The sequence below is a fragment of the Oryzias latipes genome, chromosome 2, assembly GCF_053564925.1.
Source record: "Oryzias latipes strain Hd-rR chromosome 2, Olatipes_Hd-rR_3.1".
Lineage (NCBI taxonomy): Eukaryota > Metazoa > Chordata > Actinopteri > Beloniformes > Adrianichthyidae > Oryzias > Oryzias latipes.
Genome location: NC_136238.1, coordinates 11462129 through 11477906, shown reverse-complemented (window position 1 = coordinate 11477906; position 15778 = coordinate 11462129). Strand labels below are relative to the sequence as shown.

Sequence of the window (15778 nt, the reverse complement as noted above, 5' to 3'; positions counted from 1 at the left end):
GATGTTTTTTTTAAAGATTTTTAAGTATTTTGAAGACCGACTCCAGTCCTCTTCTGATCTATTTTCAAAGTGTTCCCAGTGGTCTTTTAATTATGCTTATGCAGGTTGTAGCCAAAATCAATGCAACTGTGTCGTTTTCTAGGACAAAAAAAAAAATTAAAATTAAAAAAAATCCCGCGGCACACCAGCATCCAAAAATTAAAAAAAAAGGAGAAACTCATAGTCTGTATTGATCTACAGCCCCTCCACAATCTCACATGCATTTTTGAGATAATTGTTACAGAAAAAGCTGGAGACTGCAGCTGTTTTTTTCTAAAAGATGCAATAAAAGTTAAGTTAGAAGATTTAAAAACAGTTTGTGTGTTCGTTAGTTTCAAGACGTTTAACAACAGATCTCCTTTTGCGCTGTCACTCTCACAACCCAATGCATCATGGGAAATGTAGTGCATAAAACGGCCGGAGATCGGTTTTCAGAGCTTCATTGTTTTGTTCACTTGTTCCACGGTCTGATACCGGATTCTGTGGAAAGCTACACCGCTAAAGACGAGCTTTAGCTGGTATTTCTGTTAGAACTGAGCGACTTTACGAGCTAAATCGGGACAAGGAAGTGAAGACTTTAAGCACTTCTGATTGGTCAGACCGATGACATGTGATTAACCCCCCCAACACGGGACTTTTCCAAAATACAGCCGAAGGTGCAGCTGAATCGCGGTACGTCATTCTTATCAAAATGTCTTTAATAAAATAAAATAAACGCAAAGAAAAGGTATTTTACGATCTTTCATATTCCTAACTCCTCAGTGTTTTATCAGGGCCTGTTTGGATGAACAGAGAGCTGAAATCCTGGAGATGGGAAATGTTTTTAGATCAGTTAATGAGGGCAATTTCCCACGGCAGACTTGGCCATCTCCCACGGCAAACTAGTGTGCCGCGGCACACTGGTTGAAAAACACTGTTCTAGGACATAGATTCTGCAGGGCAGCAGAAAGTTAGAAAGCCTAAAAAAACAACCCCAAAAAAATCTCATAGTAGCCATCTTCACGTGACAGTGAAAATAAATGCTCCTTTAAAGAACTATATGGGGTTAAATGGACAATAAGACCCCGGTGCAACCTGCTTTATTGCCTGTGGATTTTCTTTGAATGCCGCTCTGTTGTGTTCATCTATGCGAGGCTGTCTCCTCTTCAATGAGCTATTTTCAGCTTCAAAGTTTAAGAAACACAGTCATCTGACGTCCACATTTTCAATTTACAAAAAAGATGGAGGCCCCGGTGGCTGCATTTTTGAATTGAAATTGAACATCACATCAGGTTTTGTTTCCACCACCACCCCCTCTCCTTCTCTTCTGCAGGTGTTGAAGGTTGTTCAGGAGTGGAGTGGCCTTCCAGCGATGAAGCAGAAGCTGCTTCGACGCAGTGGCCTCCTCTTCCACAGCCCCAGCCTGGGCCTGCAGGAGCTGACCGCCGCGCAGCGGCCCCACTCCAGCACCAAGAGGTCAGACGCGCCTAAACGTTTGTGCTTCCAAGATGAGATGGAATATCAACCAAAAAGAGCATTTTGAGTTGGTTTAAGGCATATAAAGCCCCCCAGAAAATTCAGCTGTATTTCCTGTTAATAGTTTGGTCTCCTATTCTCATCTGGGTTCGTGTCTAGAACCAAATGAAGCCACTTGGCTCTTCAAACTGAAAAAAAATATCCTTTATAATCTGGAGTTGAACCCCGTCTCTCATGTAATCCTCGTGTTCTCAGCTCAACAGTTCAGAGAAACTGTGTTTAGCTTGTTTTCCCCCTGAAGACGATGTCTTAATGCCCTCCGTCAGTATTTATGAAGACTGACACCACGCTAAGCGTTAGTGAATTCTCGTTGCACAGGATTTATAAGCACTAATTGGTATTTATGAACTCTTCCACAAACGTCCTCTTATATTTATCGGCACCGCCTGGTGATGATAAAACACCCAAAAGTGTTTATAGTCGCTGCTTCAAAAGGGAATTTTCAGATGGTGCTTTATGAAGAGAATTAGGCAGTTTTCACTTATGCGCACAGGAGATTCACTTTTTTTAATATAATTTCTTTTCAATATGGTGGAATAGAGGCAGGTTGATCTCCAAGAGTGGCTGTCTGTTTTTTAAAAGAAGACACATTCTGTCCAATAACTCCTTGTGTTAGTACATTAGTTTAAATGGCCTATATCATCTTCTCTTAAGCGTTTCAGAGTAAACTATATTTATATATGTGACAATATCTAACCTTTGGCACACTAAAGAACTTTTTTTTAATGAAATATGAGTTTTTTTCCCACCTCGAAGTTGGACGTTTCGATCTCTGAAGCCTTTCCGCCTTGCCGCCCGATTCATGACGTCAACCTAAAGCCAGTCTCGTCAGCGTGTCTTTGGTTCGCCCACGAAGACAAGCGACATCCGAACTTTTGCAAAGATGGATGTGCATATTGTGCATATCAAATGAAAGCGTTTTTGTTGATCACCGCTAGCTCCGTGGAGAAAGTGTGTGTTGGCCTGGGGGGCGGAGCTGGCAGCGCAGACTCTTCCAGGAAGGGGTGGAACCTCACATTCATTCGCATCAATGTGAGAACTCAACGGTTTTCGTGGATTGGGATGGGCTGGTGCTCAGGGAGGGGGGTTTTACTCAGAGTCTGACGCGGGACCACAATCACACAGCCATACACACTCGCATTCACACTTAGGGACTATTTAGAGTAACCAATGAACCTATGAGGCATGTTTTTGGATGGTCAATGTAATGAGTCCAAATATACAACATACATAAACAAACATTCTGCTTAGTATAAATTTGTGGCTACATTTAATACCTATGATTATTTAATTGTAGGTACAATTTTAGGACCCTCATCGTTAGACTTTATGTATGTATTGAAATTGATTTTGTCTCTTGTATGTCCTACTTTTTTTTATTTGAGTACCCTCCTATAGGTAAAACCCCCTAGTTATAGCCGTTATTTTGGGTCATGGCAAAAAGCTGATAGCTTGAACTGTTGACATACATCAAAGATGCTTTAACTGGTGATTCACCATTTGCATTCTTAACAAGTTTTACAACAAGGGGATTCTTTATTCAGTAGCATTTAGAGAATAATACAAAAATATTAATTCAATTGTATTTTCTATGTCATTATGGTTTTGAACTTTAATTGTTTGATGTTATAAACGAGAATTTTAGGCCAAACCAGCTGAAAATATAAGACTATCCAAAATATTTCAGATAGTAATTGCTCTGAATTGCACCAGGGTTCAGTTGCAACAAACTGAGAGCAGCTTTTTGTATTATTTGTTTAGCTTGTACCGCTATTTGTGTAGACTATTAAGGAAACTAAACTGATGACCAGAAAGAAAAAAACAGCTTACTCCCATCCAGCACTGAAACCACTCTAAACAGCAACACCACTTTATGTCTTAGACCAGCGGTCCCCAACCCCCGGACTGCGGACCTGTACCGGTCCGTGGGTCATTTAGTACCGGGCCGCACAGAAAAAATGAAATAACTTACATGACTTCCGTTTTATTTATTTCGGAATCTGAAAGGTGTTTTATTTAGAAAAATTGCCCGATTCTCTGTTACATCTGTCTATGTTACTCTTGACGCAGGCCAATTAGCTCGTCTCGGTCACGTGATAGGATATCGCTAAAATAAAACCCAGGAACTAGCAAAATAAAATAAAAACAAACGTCTTTGGAAAGTTTCTTTGCCAAGTGGAAAAGGCCCAGCCAGGAGACAGAGGAGGACCCTTCCACTTCCAAAAACAAGAAAGCTACATTTAATAGGCAGCATCCGGAGTTCTACTTAAAATACGGATTTATCCCAACAGGAGAGTCCCTCAAACCATTCAGTATTGTGGTGAGTTGGATTTTCCATGCACTTATTTTGAAGGCATGTTTAAATGTTATAATAATAGCGACCAGTGTTGCGGGCAGAGAGGACGTTGCTCATGTCATAATTTGTGTTTATTGTTATGTTTAGAAAAATACCACAGTTTTCATGCAAGTCATATTATTTTGTTGTACTGTAGTGTTGGTCACGTGCGGGTTGAGCACGGGGTTTTTTTTTGCGTTACGGGTCCTTTCATCTGGCAGTTATGTTGTTTCACCCTTAGTTATTTCTTCCTGTTGTGTTTACTTCTTTTTAGCACCATGAGTTTTGGAATGGGAGAGGATGATGACACCTGTGCGATGTACAATGTTTAGCGTGTCAAAATAAAAGTGCATCGTACGTCTTATCACGTGTCTCTGCCTTTATAGCGTGTGAACGCCACATATAACATACCGGTCTGTGAGAATTTTGCCAGACGTCAAACCGATCCGTGGTGCAATAAAGGTTGGGGACCGCTGTCTTAGACCATGTGTGCCCATTACCAGGCCTTGAGGAATGCCATACTGCTTTTTTTTTTTTAAAGCCTGCTGTCTTTACAGCTTTTATTTGCTATACAAATCTGATCAAAGAAACAAGTAGCTGATAGAGTTGGAAAAATTGGAAAACAAGTCAGACACCACGTCTTATGGACTGGATTAAACTTTAAAAAACAGTTACCCCTCGCTTATATTATAATATTCTGGAGGTCAACCGTTTTAATGCATGTACTCCTTGGATCCTGCAGCCTCATTTACTGCAGTCTAAAACCTTATATCCAACTTTTCAGAAGAAAATGGTTTGTTCTTTTTGTTTGTTACCATGTTGTGTTCCAGCTAAAGGTCAGCTATGGTCAGCAGATCTTTAATCAGTAGCGAGGGAACAAAAATAAGCCTGCCTCATGAAAAAATCAGTGAGATATCATTTAACGAGGCGCTTCCTGTCTTTCGGTTGTTCTGCATTATGATTCGGTGGAAACCGCCAGATGAATTAGTTTCCAGCATTTTGCCAGAAACGAAGTTTTTCGAGACAAAAAGAACGATTTGTAAATGCTAACTGCTCCAGGCATCACAGAGACTGAATGCTATCTGTGTGTGCACGCTCGCGTGGGCATATCAAAGGGAGTTAGCCGAATAGAGGACAGGATGAGCGCTGTGTACATTTGTGTTTTCTGACAAACAAGCATTGTTGCTGGCACACTAATTACAGCTGGCTTGGAGAGAGGCAGGCAGAGTTTGCCAATTACAGGGTAGGGTGGCGCGTGTGAAGGTTTGCATGAGGAAGAGTGTCTCGCAGCTGGGGAACACGTTTGGGTGCATGGACCTAATCAAGGTGTGAGTAGGAGGCAACTGGCTCGACTTGATTTGATACCTGTTTGATTTATCCTATAATCAGAACCAATCAGGCTCCATCCTCTGCTCAGTCAGGGGATTGCCGCTCACGTTCCTCGCTTTGAGACTCTCACTTTTCAAACACTTCAATTTTAATGCGTTTTGCCAACCTTTCAACTGCGCCGGGCGCCACTGTCATGAGCCACTTGGGATTAACAACGCCCGTAGAACTGTTAGGAGGACTTAAATCCAGTTAGCGTCCTGCCTACTGTAAGCAGCTCTCTGGTGGAATTAACTCAACTTTTGCTGTATTGTATTTCATAATTACTGAATAAGCTCAACTGATTATGTGCATCACATTCTGAAGAACTTGTTTGAGTGTTTGGAGCCACAGAAATATTCTTGTTTACATGTTTATGGGGTTATTTAACCACTAGTTAACCACTAAAGGCACAAGGAACCTTTTATATTAAAAAACTTTTATCCCATCTGAGAAAATAACCAATATTTAATATTATATACACTGTATGTCTACCAACCCATACAAAACTCAAGGTTCAGGCCAGGAGTGTCCAATTCCAGGCCACGAGGGCCAGTGTCCTACATGTTTTCCAACCAACCTGTAATTGAAGCTCCTTATTGGCTAAACATACCTGATTCAGGTACTCAACAGCAGATAAGGCAAGATTTCTGGAAAACCAGCTTTGGACATCCCAGGGGTAGGCGGTGCAAAGACCGACCAGCACATAACTAGAAGGTTTAAGATGCTAGCCAGGAAAGCAAATGCACAGGAAACCCCAAAGTCAAAATGGAAAACGCCTCCAGAAGTGGTAGAAAAAGAGAGAACAAAGATCCATTGGGACAGGATGGTAACGTAGAACCAACCAGACATTGTAGTGGTGGATAAAGAATAGAGGGAGGCCATAGTGATGGATGTGCCAGTACCAAGAAATGGCTGCAACAGGAAGAAGGAACACAAGAAACTGGAGAAATAACAGGGAGTCAGAGAAGAACTGGAGAAAGCTTGGAAGGTGAAGGTGACAGTGGTGCCCTGAGACATACATACACTGATGGTGACTTCCTTTAAAATTGCAAGTTAGACACTGGTCTATAGTGATTATAAACCATAGGGTCTTGTGTTTTTTTTTCTTTGATACTGGTTTTACCACAGTTGTTTCAAAGGCAGCAGGGAAAAATCTATCTGAAGAGAATAGCTCATGATATTTAGATTTTCACTCTCGAAGGATCTAAAAAAATAATTTTGAAAGGGATTGTGGGAATTGGATCTATAAATCGTTGGATTAATTTAGGAGAAAACTCAAACAAGTGTTGGAGCTTTAACCAGGTCAAAACTCTCCAGTGCTTCCTTGGATAAAATCCAACCATCATTTCAACAGTTCGAACCTTCAATCAGAAGTATCGGAATCGTGACACTAACAAGAACATATAGCGTGAACTACCTTTATGGTACTAGTCATGACAATAATAAAGGAAATACAAGTTAACATTAACATTTAATGTCTTTTTTACAATTGCGTAAACCTGTACGGGGCGTGCAGGTACCCCACACGACAAAGCAAGGACGTAAACCGTTTGGTGAGCCCGTAGAGTGTAAATATTTATGCACAGCTTTTTTGTGACGGGCTGTACCAAACACTTTCACAACATGTTAGGGTAAAGTAAGAGTGAGAGGAAGGAGTGTTGTGTGAACCGGTCGCTCCCCCTATTTGACCCACCACGTTCTCGGACAATCCAAAAACCCAACAGCACCCAAATGGGTTGACCCCCCCCCCCCCCTACAGATGTATTGACAGTTATGACATAAAAGAGCGCGCTACAGTAATTTAATACTGTTTGATAGTGTAAAAATGTGTGTTTTCTACACTTATCAAATTAAGATTTTAATTTTGAAAGGTTTCTTTGCAAATAAGACAAGTCTCCCAAACCTTTACATGACTCTTTGTTGATCTTAAAATTCCTTTTTCTTTATATTTTTCCTTAGGAGATAAACAGCAATAAATAGATTTTTACTAAAGACATAAGAACAGAAAATAGCTCAACAGGTTTGCAAGTCCTGAAGTCATCTGGCTTCTTTTGGTGACAACTGTTTAGCCTCCTTAAACACATGTTTTTTACACAGGGCACTATCACTGCCTAATATCCTAGCTTACCAGAACCTGGAGCATTACATCTTTATTGCAGTCGCCAGAATGATCTCTTGGGTCTAAATGGATAATAAAAGAGACGTAATCTAAAATGAGATACTAAAGGTTGAGCCATCTCCTGGGGTTTTAGATGGAGATGTTCCCCAAAAAATGGATTTATTCAGACAAAATCAATCTTAGGCTGAGCTTGAGCATCTTAAGGACGAAAGTTGTTTAAAACAATCATAAGTTGAACATAAAAAAAATAAATTTTGTGACTGTAAACTTGAGAAGATACAGCTTTTAATTTAAAGCTGCAAGCTGAGTAAAAAAACCCAAACAGAAGACTCCCAAACTTATGTTTTCTGGGAAAGTAAGGAAGTTTACTTGATCTTTTTGTAACTTTCTCTACTAACCTTAAAAAAGCAAAGGTATGCAAAAATATAATCATGCATGACGGTGCATTTCCTCATACCTGTATACCTTTCCTACAAACATTGCACCTCAGCTCAGACCGATGTGTCTCCTACTGGCAATTACTGAGCAAAAAGCGTATAAAAATGCGGAATGCATTTAAATGAAGTCTAAAAAACAGAGACATCATGAACATCAAACAGAAGAGGTGTTTTCAGAGAGTTATGAATAATGTGATTTTGTATGCTGTTGAGGTAAAACAATTTACACAGCTGAGACGAACAAAGACTGACCTGTTCTCAAAGTCGACGCTAAACCAAGACATCAGTGAGTGCTGCACGCCTCTGATGTCTGCTTCAGCAGGGAGAGATCCAGCAAAAATGAGGAGCAAATGACTTCATCATCTGAGTATTACACTCTGTAACTTCCTGCCAGCACATGCTGGATGACTTTGCTGGCCCAAAAATCAGGTCTTGATTGTCCTTTGGTTTTGCAAGAGTAGCATAAGGGAAAAAAATGTCTGCAAATATGCCACCTGTTGGAAGCAGAAACACAAAAAGGGGCGTATGACTCAATGGCTGTCCAATGCATTTTTAAAAAGTAAGATAAAAATGTGGAAAAAATTCAGGTCATCTCTATGATGCAGCCATCCAAACATTCACAGTTGGCAAAATTTTATTTTTGTCTGTCCATCAACAAGACAATATATGTGTATAAACACATTTAATATGCATGAACTGTGTAATTCTCAAATACACTACCCGGGTAACGAAGGAGTTGCTTTGTAAAAATCATTTCAAGGTCCTGGCGGGGTCTGGCCAGTCTCCCGATCTAAATCCCACAGGAAATCTTTGGAGGGAGTTGAAAGTCTATGTTGCCCAGCGACAGCCCAAAACCGTTGCTGCTCTAGAGGAGATCTGCATGGAGGAATGGACCAAAATACCAGGAATAGTTTGTGAAAACCTTATGAAGACCTCCAGAAAATGTTTGACTGGTGTCATTGCCAAGAAAGGGTATATAACAAACTATTGAATTGAACTATTGTTATCGACTAAATACTTATTTTCCACCATGATTTACCGAAAAATTATTTTAAAATCAGACAGTTATTTTCTGAATTTTGTTCTCATTTTGTCTCTCGTAGTTGAGGTATACCTATGATGAAGATTACAGTCCTCTTATCTTTAAAACTGATTTAAGTGGGAACTTGCACAATTGGTGGCTGACCAAATACTTTTTTGCCCCGCTGTATGAATTATGTATGTCACGCATTTATCACTAAAGACCGAAATGTTATACGTGGGAAATGCACAAAATGTATGTAATGGCTGTGTGACACTGGCTTTTGGTCTGAGTTATGTGACCCTTTGTGGGTGTTTTTTTTTTCTTCATGCGTGCACAGATGTAAAATTTAGAAGTAAATCAAAAAAGCGGTAGATGCATGTTGCAAAATATCTTTTCCGGATAAAAATAGCTTGCTTTAATCTGGGAAACACGTTCATCTGTTGAGCTGTCGGCCTTTTGGCTGCCTATCTGATGCTCTCTGGTTGGTGGTCATGAATTTCAAAGTTTCCTCCAGTACATTTGCCACATATGCTGCAGAAAAAAAGGGCTCTTGCTGCACTAACACGGCGACTGCAGAAGAGCAGCAATCAAATCAGCTTCATTTCAGAACAGCGACTCGTTGGATTGATTTCACTCAGCTGAACACGGATTAGCTTCAGTTTCGAACAGGTGGAGCCCAGTTACTACGTCAGCTACCCAGCAGATGCTCTAAATGATACGGCTCCAACTGCTGCTTCTTTTCAGACCTGCTGAAGTTCAAATGTAGCTTTACAGGGAAAACATCGTCAGACCTCTTTTTTTTCAAATGCATTCTGTCACAGAATTTGACGTAAACAGAGGTTAAAAACAAAGTCTCTTTTCGTTTGCATTTGCCTACACAGAACGGACACTAAATATTTTTGGTTATATATATATATCATTTTTCTTTCAGTTGCCTTCCCCCTTGTCCTGCTTATGCTGAAACTGGATCAAACAGCAGACATGTTAGTCTACAGATGTCCTTTCCTTATTACCGTCCTGGCTGCTTAAAAAGTGCAAATAGCCTTCATATGCACACTCCCAGAGGCACAGTTGGACACCAGAATAGTGGAAGGTATCTCTTTTCATCCGTTCTCTGTGGCGAGACTGTTTGAAGCAGAGGAAGCTCTTGTGTTTGATGAAGACTTACCTTCTTCCTCATCTCCCCACTAATTCCAGAAGAGCATCTTTGATGTTGCTCTCCTTCACCTTCTGCTTCCTTCCGTCCATCTTTCCTCTATTTTTCCTTCTGGCCAGATGGAGGGAGCGAATGTAGCTGCTAAGCCTGCAGGAGCTTTACTCTACTCTACTTTACATCGCAGGGTGTTTCTGTCTTATTAGAACAGTAAAAATGAACTACAGATCATCTTTCCTGTTGACTGAGATGCCCTGAATGAAGTAGTGCTAAAACCCATCTGCACTTTCTTCATTCATTGATTTCTGTTTGAAAGGTGGCTGGTCCTCTGTTAGTCTGCTGGCTGTAAAGTTTCAGCAAAGTCAGTTCAACAATCGACAAAAGTGTCAGAGCAAACGGCTAGAAAATACATTAATAATTGATCTGCACGGCAATTAGCAAACAGCTTAATCACAGGACCCAAACGCAGCTCCCTATCTCACAGTCCATTTCTTTTTGCTCCTAACCTCTCACATTCCTTTATGTTTCATTATCTCACGTTGTGTGACAGCAGTAGCAGTAGTGGGCTGATGGAAACTGTAAGGTCTTCACTGCTGGCCTAAACTTATTCAGCTGTCACATTTGAATGTTTTATCAAAAGAGTTGTTGAGCCCGGAAGTCCGAATCTGTGAATATCTTTCAAACTTTACCGAACTGATATTTTTCTTATTTTCATAGCGACAATGTTAATAAAAAAGGTCCCCTAATTTTTTATTTTCCCCTCTCGGGCTAATGTGCGACAGTTAGCCTTCAAAGTGGGTCACATAGAGACAAAAACACGCGGAAGTGGCTGTCCCTCAGCATAATCTCAGACAGAGCAGGCGAGAAGCTGCCGTTACCGGGAGAATCTTTGAACGATCTTATGAACCCTGAATATAGACGTGATTACCGATGTTTTAGCCCAGTGGAAATTTCAAAATAAAAGCACTTCTGTTGCAGATACACTTGAGTTTTGAGTTATTGTTTTGTGAGTTAAGATAGATAGACAGACAGACACAGACCGACACAGACACAGACAGACAGACAGACACTTTATTAATCCCAAGGCAAAATAAGGTTCCAGTACAACTCGAACAGGAGCGTGTTGTGTTTGAGTTTTTGTGTTGTGTTGTGGGTTAAAGTGTTGTGTTGTGAATTAGTGTTGTGTTGCGAAATCTGAAGTGTTGTGTTGTGAGTTATTGTATTTCGTTGTGAGTTATTGTGTTATGTTGTGAGTTATTGTCTTGTGTTGTAAGTTATTGTGTTGTGTTTTGAATTAAAGTGTTGTGTCGTGAGTTATTGTGTTGTGTTGTGCTGTGCGTTATTATTTTATGTTGTTAGTCATGGTGTTGTTTTGTGAGATGTGTTGTGAGTTAGTGTTGTGTTTTTAATTAAAGTGTTGTGTTGTGAGTTATTGTGTTGTGTTGAAAGTTATTGTGTTTTGTTTTGAAATCAAGTGTTCTGTTGTGAGTTATTGTGTTGTGTTTTGGATTAAGGTGTTCTGTTGTGAGTTGTTGTGTTGTATTTTAAGTTATTGTGTTGTGTTTTAAATTAAACTGTTGTGTTGTGAGTTAAAGTGTTGTTAGTTAAAGTGATGTGAGTCATTGTGTTGTTTTGTGAGTTTGTGTTATGTTGCGAAATCAGAAGTGTTGTGTTGTGACCCTTCTAGGCCACCGTAGTAAACAGTTTATAATCCACATTGAGGACAGAGATGGGTCTAAATGAACTACAGTTAAATGGGTCTTTTCCTTCTTTTGGAATCACTGATATATTGACTTATATTGACACTAAATCATCTTCAAATGGACACGTCATGCTGCTTCAACTAAACCTGCTCCAGACCAGGTTATGTTCAGAGCATGAGTTGCCAGGGGAACTAAGCATACCCTGAAACATACCTCTGTTTTTGGAACCGAAAGCGGTGGTTGTACACTTCTTTAGTTTCAAACTGACCATGGAAGCTAGCATAACCTCCTTTCTGGAAAACCTACCCGGCAAGACCCTCAGCAAAACCACGCAGCACCAGAAGTCACTTTAATGCTAAGAAATAATCTTAATTTATTAGCAACACCATAAAAATGTTGTTAAAAAGAATCCACATATTTATTGTACTTTAAAAGTGTTGAAATTGCATAAAATGCACACATTCACTTTAATTTTTAGTTTTAAGCATATTGTAGCGCAGCTTACCCCAACCCCCGGGCCGCAGACCGGTACCAGTCCGTGGGTCATTTGGTACCGGGATGCACAGAAAGAATAAACATAACATTATGGCTCTCTCGGCCAAAAAGTTTCCCGACCCCTGATTTACATCAACAAACTGGTACCTATCGGATAAATAGGATTTAAACCACTCTGGTCCCGCTAGATCCTCTGGTCCCGATGTCATGCTCTAACCTTTGGAGTAAAATACTGTGGTCGATGGTGTCAAAGGCTGCACTGAGGTTTAATAGGAGCAGGATAGAAAGTAGTCCCTTTTGTGAGGCCAGTAATAAGTCATTAGAGACTAACTACTGCAGTTTCCGTACTGTGGTGAGGTCTAAACCCCGACTGAGAATCTTCTAAGTGGCTATTGTCCTGTAGGTGGCGGTAAAGCTGCTTAACTACAACTCTTTCTAGGATTTTTTTAAATAAAGGGGAGGTTTGATATTGGTCTATAGTTGATCAAGTTTCTAGGAAATAAACTGGGCTTTTTCAGAAGAGGTTTAACAACTGCATATTTAAAAGACTGTGGCACATAACCTGTTTCCAGAGAGGTATTTATTATCGTTAGTATGGATTCATTAATTATGGGGAATGTTTCTTTAAAAGGCCTAGTGGGAATTGGGTCTAAGAGACAAGTTGAGGATTTGGAGTTTGTAATAACTGATGTTATTTCCGCTTGATCCACAGCAGTGAAGCAGTCTAATGTTACAGAGGTTTTTCTATGGATGCCTCCACTTCTACCACTTCAGCCTGCTCTGAGCTGATAGTAGGAATAACTTGATTCAACTTGTGTCTAATATTTGAGATTTTACTATCGGAAAATGTAAGAAAATCATCAGAGCTGAGAGAAACAGGAACACGTGGTTCTACTGAGCTCTGACTGCGAGTTAATCTAGCAATTGTACTAAAAAGATATTTTGGATTATTTCCATTTTCTAATATTAAGGTTGAATAGTACTGGGTTCTAGCTCTACGCAGAGCTTTTTTTTTATCATTTAAGAGGCTATGTTTCCAGATATTCAGAGACTGCTCTGAACCGGAGCGGCGCCATTCTCTTTCCAAGTTGCTTATTTAAGAGAACGTGTTTCAGCATTAAACCATGGTGCTACTCTTGTGTTGTGTTTTGAATTAAAGTGTTGTGTTGTCAGTTATTGTGTTGTGTTGTAAGTTATTGTGTTTTGAACTATTGTGTTGTGTTGTGAGTTAAAGTGTTGTTGTGAGTTATTGTTTTGTTTTGAGTTATTGTGTTGTGTTGTAAGTTATTGTGTTGTGAACTATTGTGTTGTGAGTTAAAGTGTTGTTGTGCGTTACCGTTTTGTGTTGTAAGTTATTATGCTGTGGTGTGAGTTAGTGTTGTGGTGTGAGTTAGTGTTGTGTTGTGAGTTAGTGTTGTGTTGTGAGTTATTATGTTGTCTTGTGAGTTAAAGTGTTGTGTTGTGAGTCATTGTGTTGTTTTGTGAGTTATTGTGTTGTTTTGTGAGTTAAAGTGTTGTGTTGTGAAATCTGAAGTGTTGTGTTGTGACCCTTCTAGGCCACCATAGTAAACAGTTTATGATCCACATTGAGGACAGAGATGGATCTAAATGAACTACAGTTAAATGGGTCTTTTCCTTCTTTTGTAATCACTGATATATCGACTCTTTTCCACGAGGTGGTATTTTGTCCTCTTAATGCTTTCTCTAAAATTTGTGTTAGAAAAGGTCATAATTCCATTTTGAATCTTTGTACCATTCTTAAGGAAAACCGTCTGGCCTTTGTTTGCCTTTAGATCTGAAATGGTTCTCCTTTGGTTATTTCAGGAGTAAGTAACTCATTTTGTTCCTCTGTTATAGCTGTTACATTAATCTTTTTATTTTTAATTCTGGATTTGGTGGGGATGTTTTAAGTTTGGTTGTGTGATTTTCAAAACCACTACAGAAAAGAAAATATGCTTATCAAGCTGTGGTGTGGATTTATTAACAGACTGGATGAAGGTTTAAAGCAAACCAAAAGTTTACATGCATTCAAAAAAACCTTCAATATGTCACTGATGGAACTGTTCAAGGAAAGAAATGATCAATAAATACAAAAACGTCACTTCTGCATAGGGGCTACACAGAATGTAATGTGAATGTAAAACAAGTACAAAACTATAAATAGAAATACGCAGATCATCATGTGTTGTTAAAAAAGGGGTGGGATCAAAAAAGATTTCTCTTCAACCCGCTCCTTTTCAAGCACACGGTCTGGTTTTATCTATATTATTTTTTATTTATTTTTCTTCTTTTTTTATATTTTCCTTTATCCGTCTATTTTAAACTTGTGTTTATTTTCGTTTGTGTTTGAATTGAATAGAAATTGAATTGAATTGAAATACGCAAGGGGCGTATCCATAGTGAGACATCACACTCATGCAACTCAGAGAACTGTAGATTGTGCAAGTAATCTAAAGTTTTGGGGCAGGGTGGTGTGTTCCTATATGTTAATGGTTACTGGTTAAAATGTCTGTGTTTAACCCTCAAACACAATATGAGGGTTAAAAGTTTTTTTCTCCATCAAAGCATCTTATGCGTCTAATGAAGGGGATAACCAGAGCTCCTGGAGAAAACCCAAATCAAAGGGGGGTTCGAGAACGCTGTGTACATTTTTTAAATCTATTGGGTCAGTGTTATTTTTTCTACATTGACGCTTTTATGTACTTCATGGAGTGGAAAACCAGAGCTAAAACTAAAGTAAGGTGGGCCTTACTGTAACCCTAACCCAAATCCTACTTCTAAACCCCAAATATAACCCATACCCCAAGTCCTACTTCTAATATAAACTCCACCCCAAATGCTACTATTAAGCCCCAAACAAACCCCTACCCCAAATCCTATTTTTAAGCCCCAAAATAATTCCAATTACAATCCCTAATGTAATCTATATCCCTTTAAAAAACAAAATTCTAAAATAAACTAGTTAAGCTAACAAAAAAAAAGTCCTACAAATGTGGCTTCCTAATCACTCATTGTTTTTTGGATTTTTCATAAAAGAAAAGGATGCCGTTAAAATTAATGTCGTATTCATAGCTGTTCTTGCTGACCCTTATATTCTCGTCATTGGCTTTAATGGCTAGACCATCTTTGAAAACATAGGTGTAAAAATGATCAGTGAAGGAGGAAACTACTTCGTGGCAAATGACAGAAGCAAGACTATATTTTTCTTCTCTGTCTTTGACAGGAACATAGATCTGTCTATTTGGTCTCAAAGGGCTTCTTGTTTCATTTGTTTCATGCCTTGGCACATACAAGGTAAGTATGTCAGCATCATCAAAACTTATGTCACGTTCCATATCTTTGAAGCAAACGTAACACTTTTGGTTGAGACAGATTTCATTGATGTAGCTGTTAAGAAGGGAGACAAGGCAACTGCTTTGACCAGGAGCTTGTGGAAGGTAAAACATGTGACCCACGTTGTTATTGTCAACTGAAGTGTATGTGCAGGAAGGACACTTGTAGTTGGATCTTATTTGAATATTTGATTGTACTCCACAGTCATCCAGCCAGAGCAGAAAAGGATTCATGAAATCAACAATGTCATTTTGAGC

The 15778-nt window shown here is 39.4% G+C and overlaps 1 protein-coding gene and 1 long non-coding RNA gene across 7 annotated transcripts in view; one reads left to right on the top strand and one right to left on the bottom strand.

Moving 5' to 3' along the window:
• zranb3 (zinc finger, RAN-binding domain containing 3) overlaps positions 1 to 15778 on the top strand; it is a 196660-nt gene that overhangs the window by 135723 nt on the left and 45159 nt on the right. For all 6 annotated transcript variants that reach the window (XM_078932237.1, XM_020708646.3, XM_020708651.3 and 3 more), the window contains one exon: positions 1352 to 1494. In XM_078932237.1, the coding sequence (XP_078788363.1) occupies positions 1352 to 1494 (143 nt within the window). The remainder of the gene's footprint in view (positions 1 to 1351; positions 1495 to 15778) is intronic.
• On the bottom strand, positions 7778 to 8810 carry LOC144984368 (uncharacterized). Its single transcript, XR_013647996.1, has 2 exons — positions 8534 to 8810; positions 7778 to 8307 (listed from the first exon to the last, which is right to left on the bottom strand). It is a non-coding gene; the product is annotated as an uncharacterized LOC144984368 (long non-coding RNA).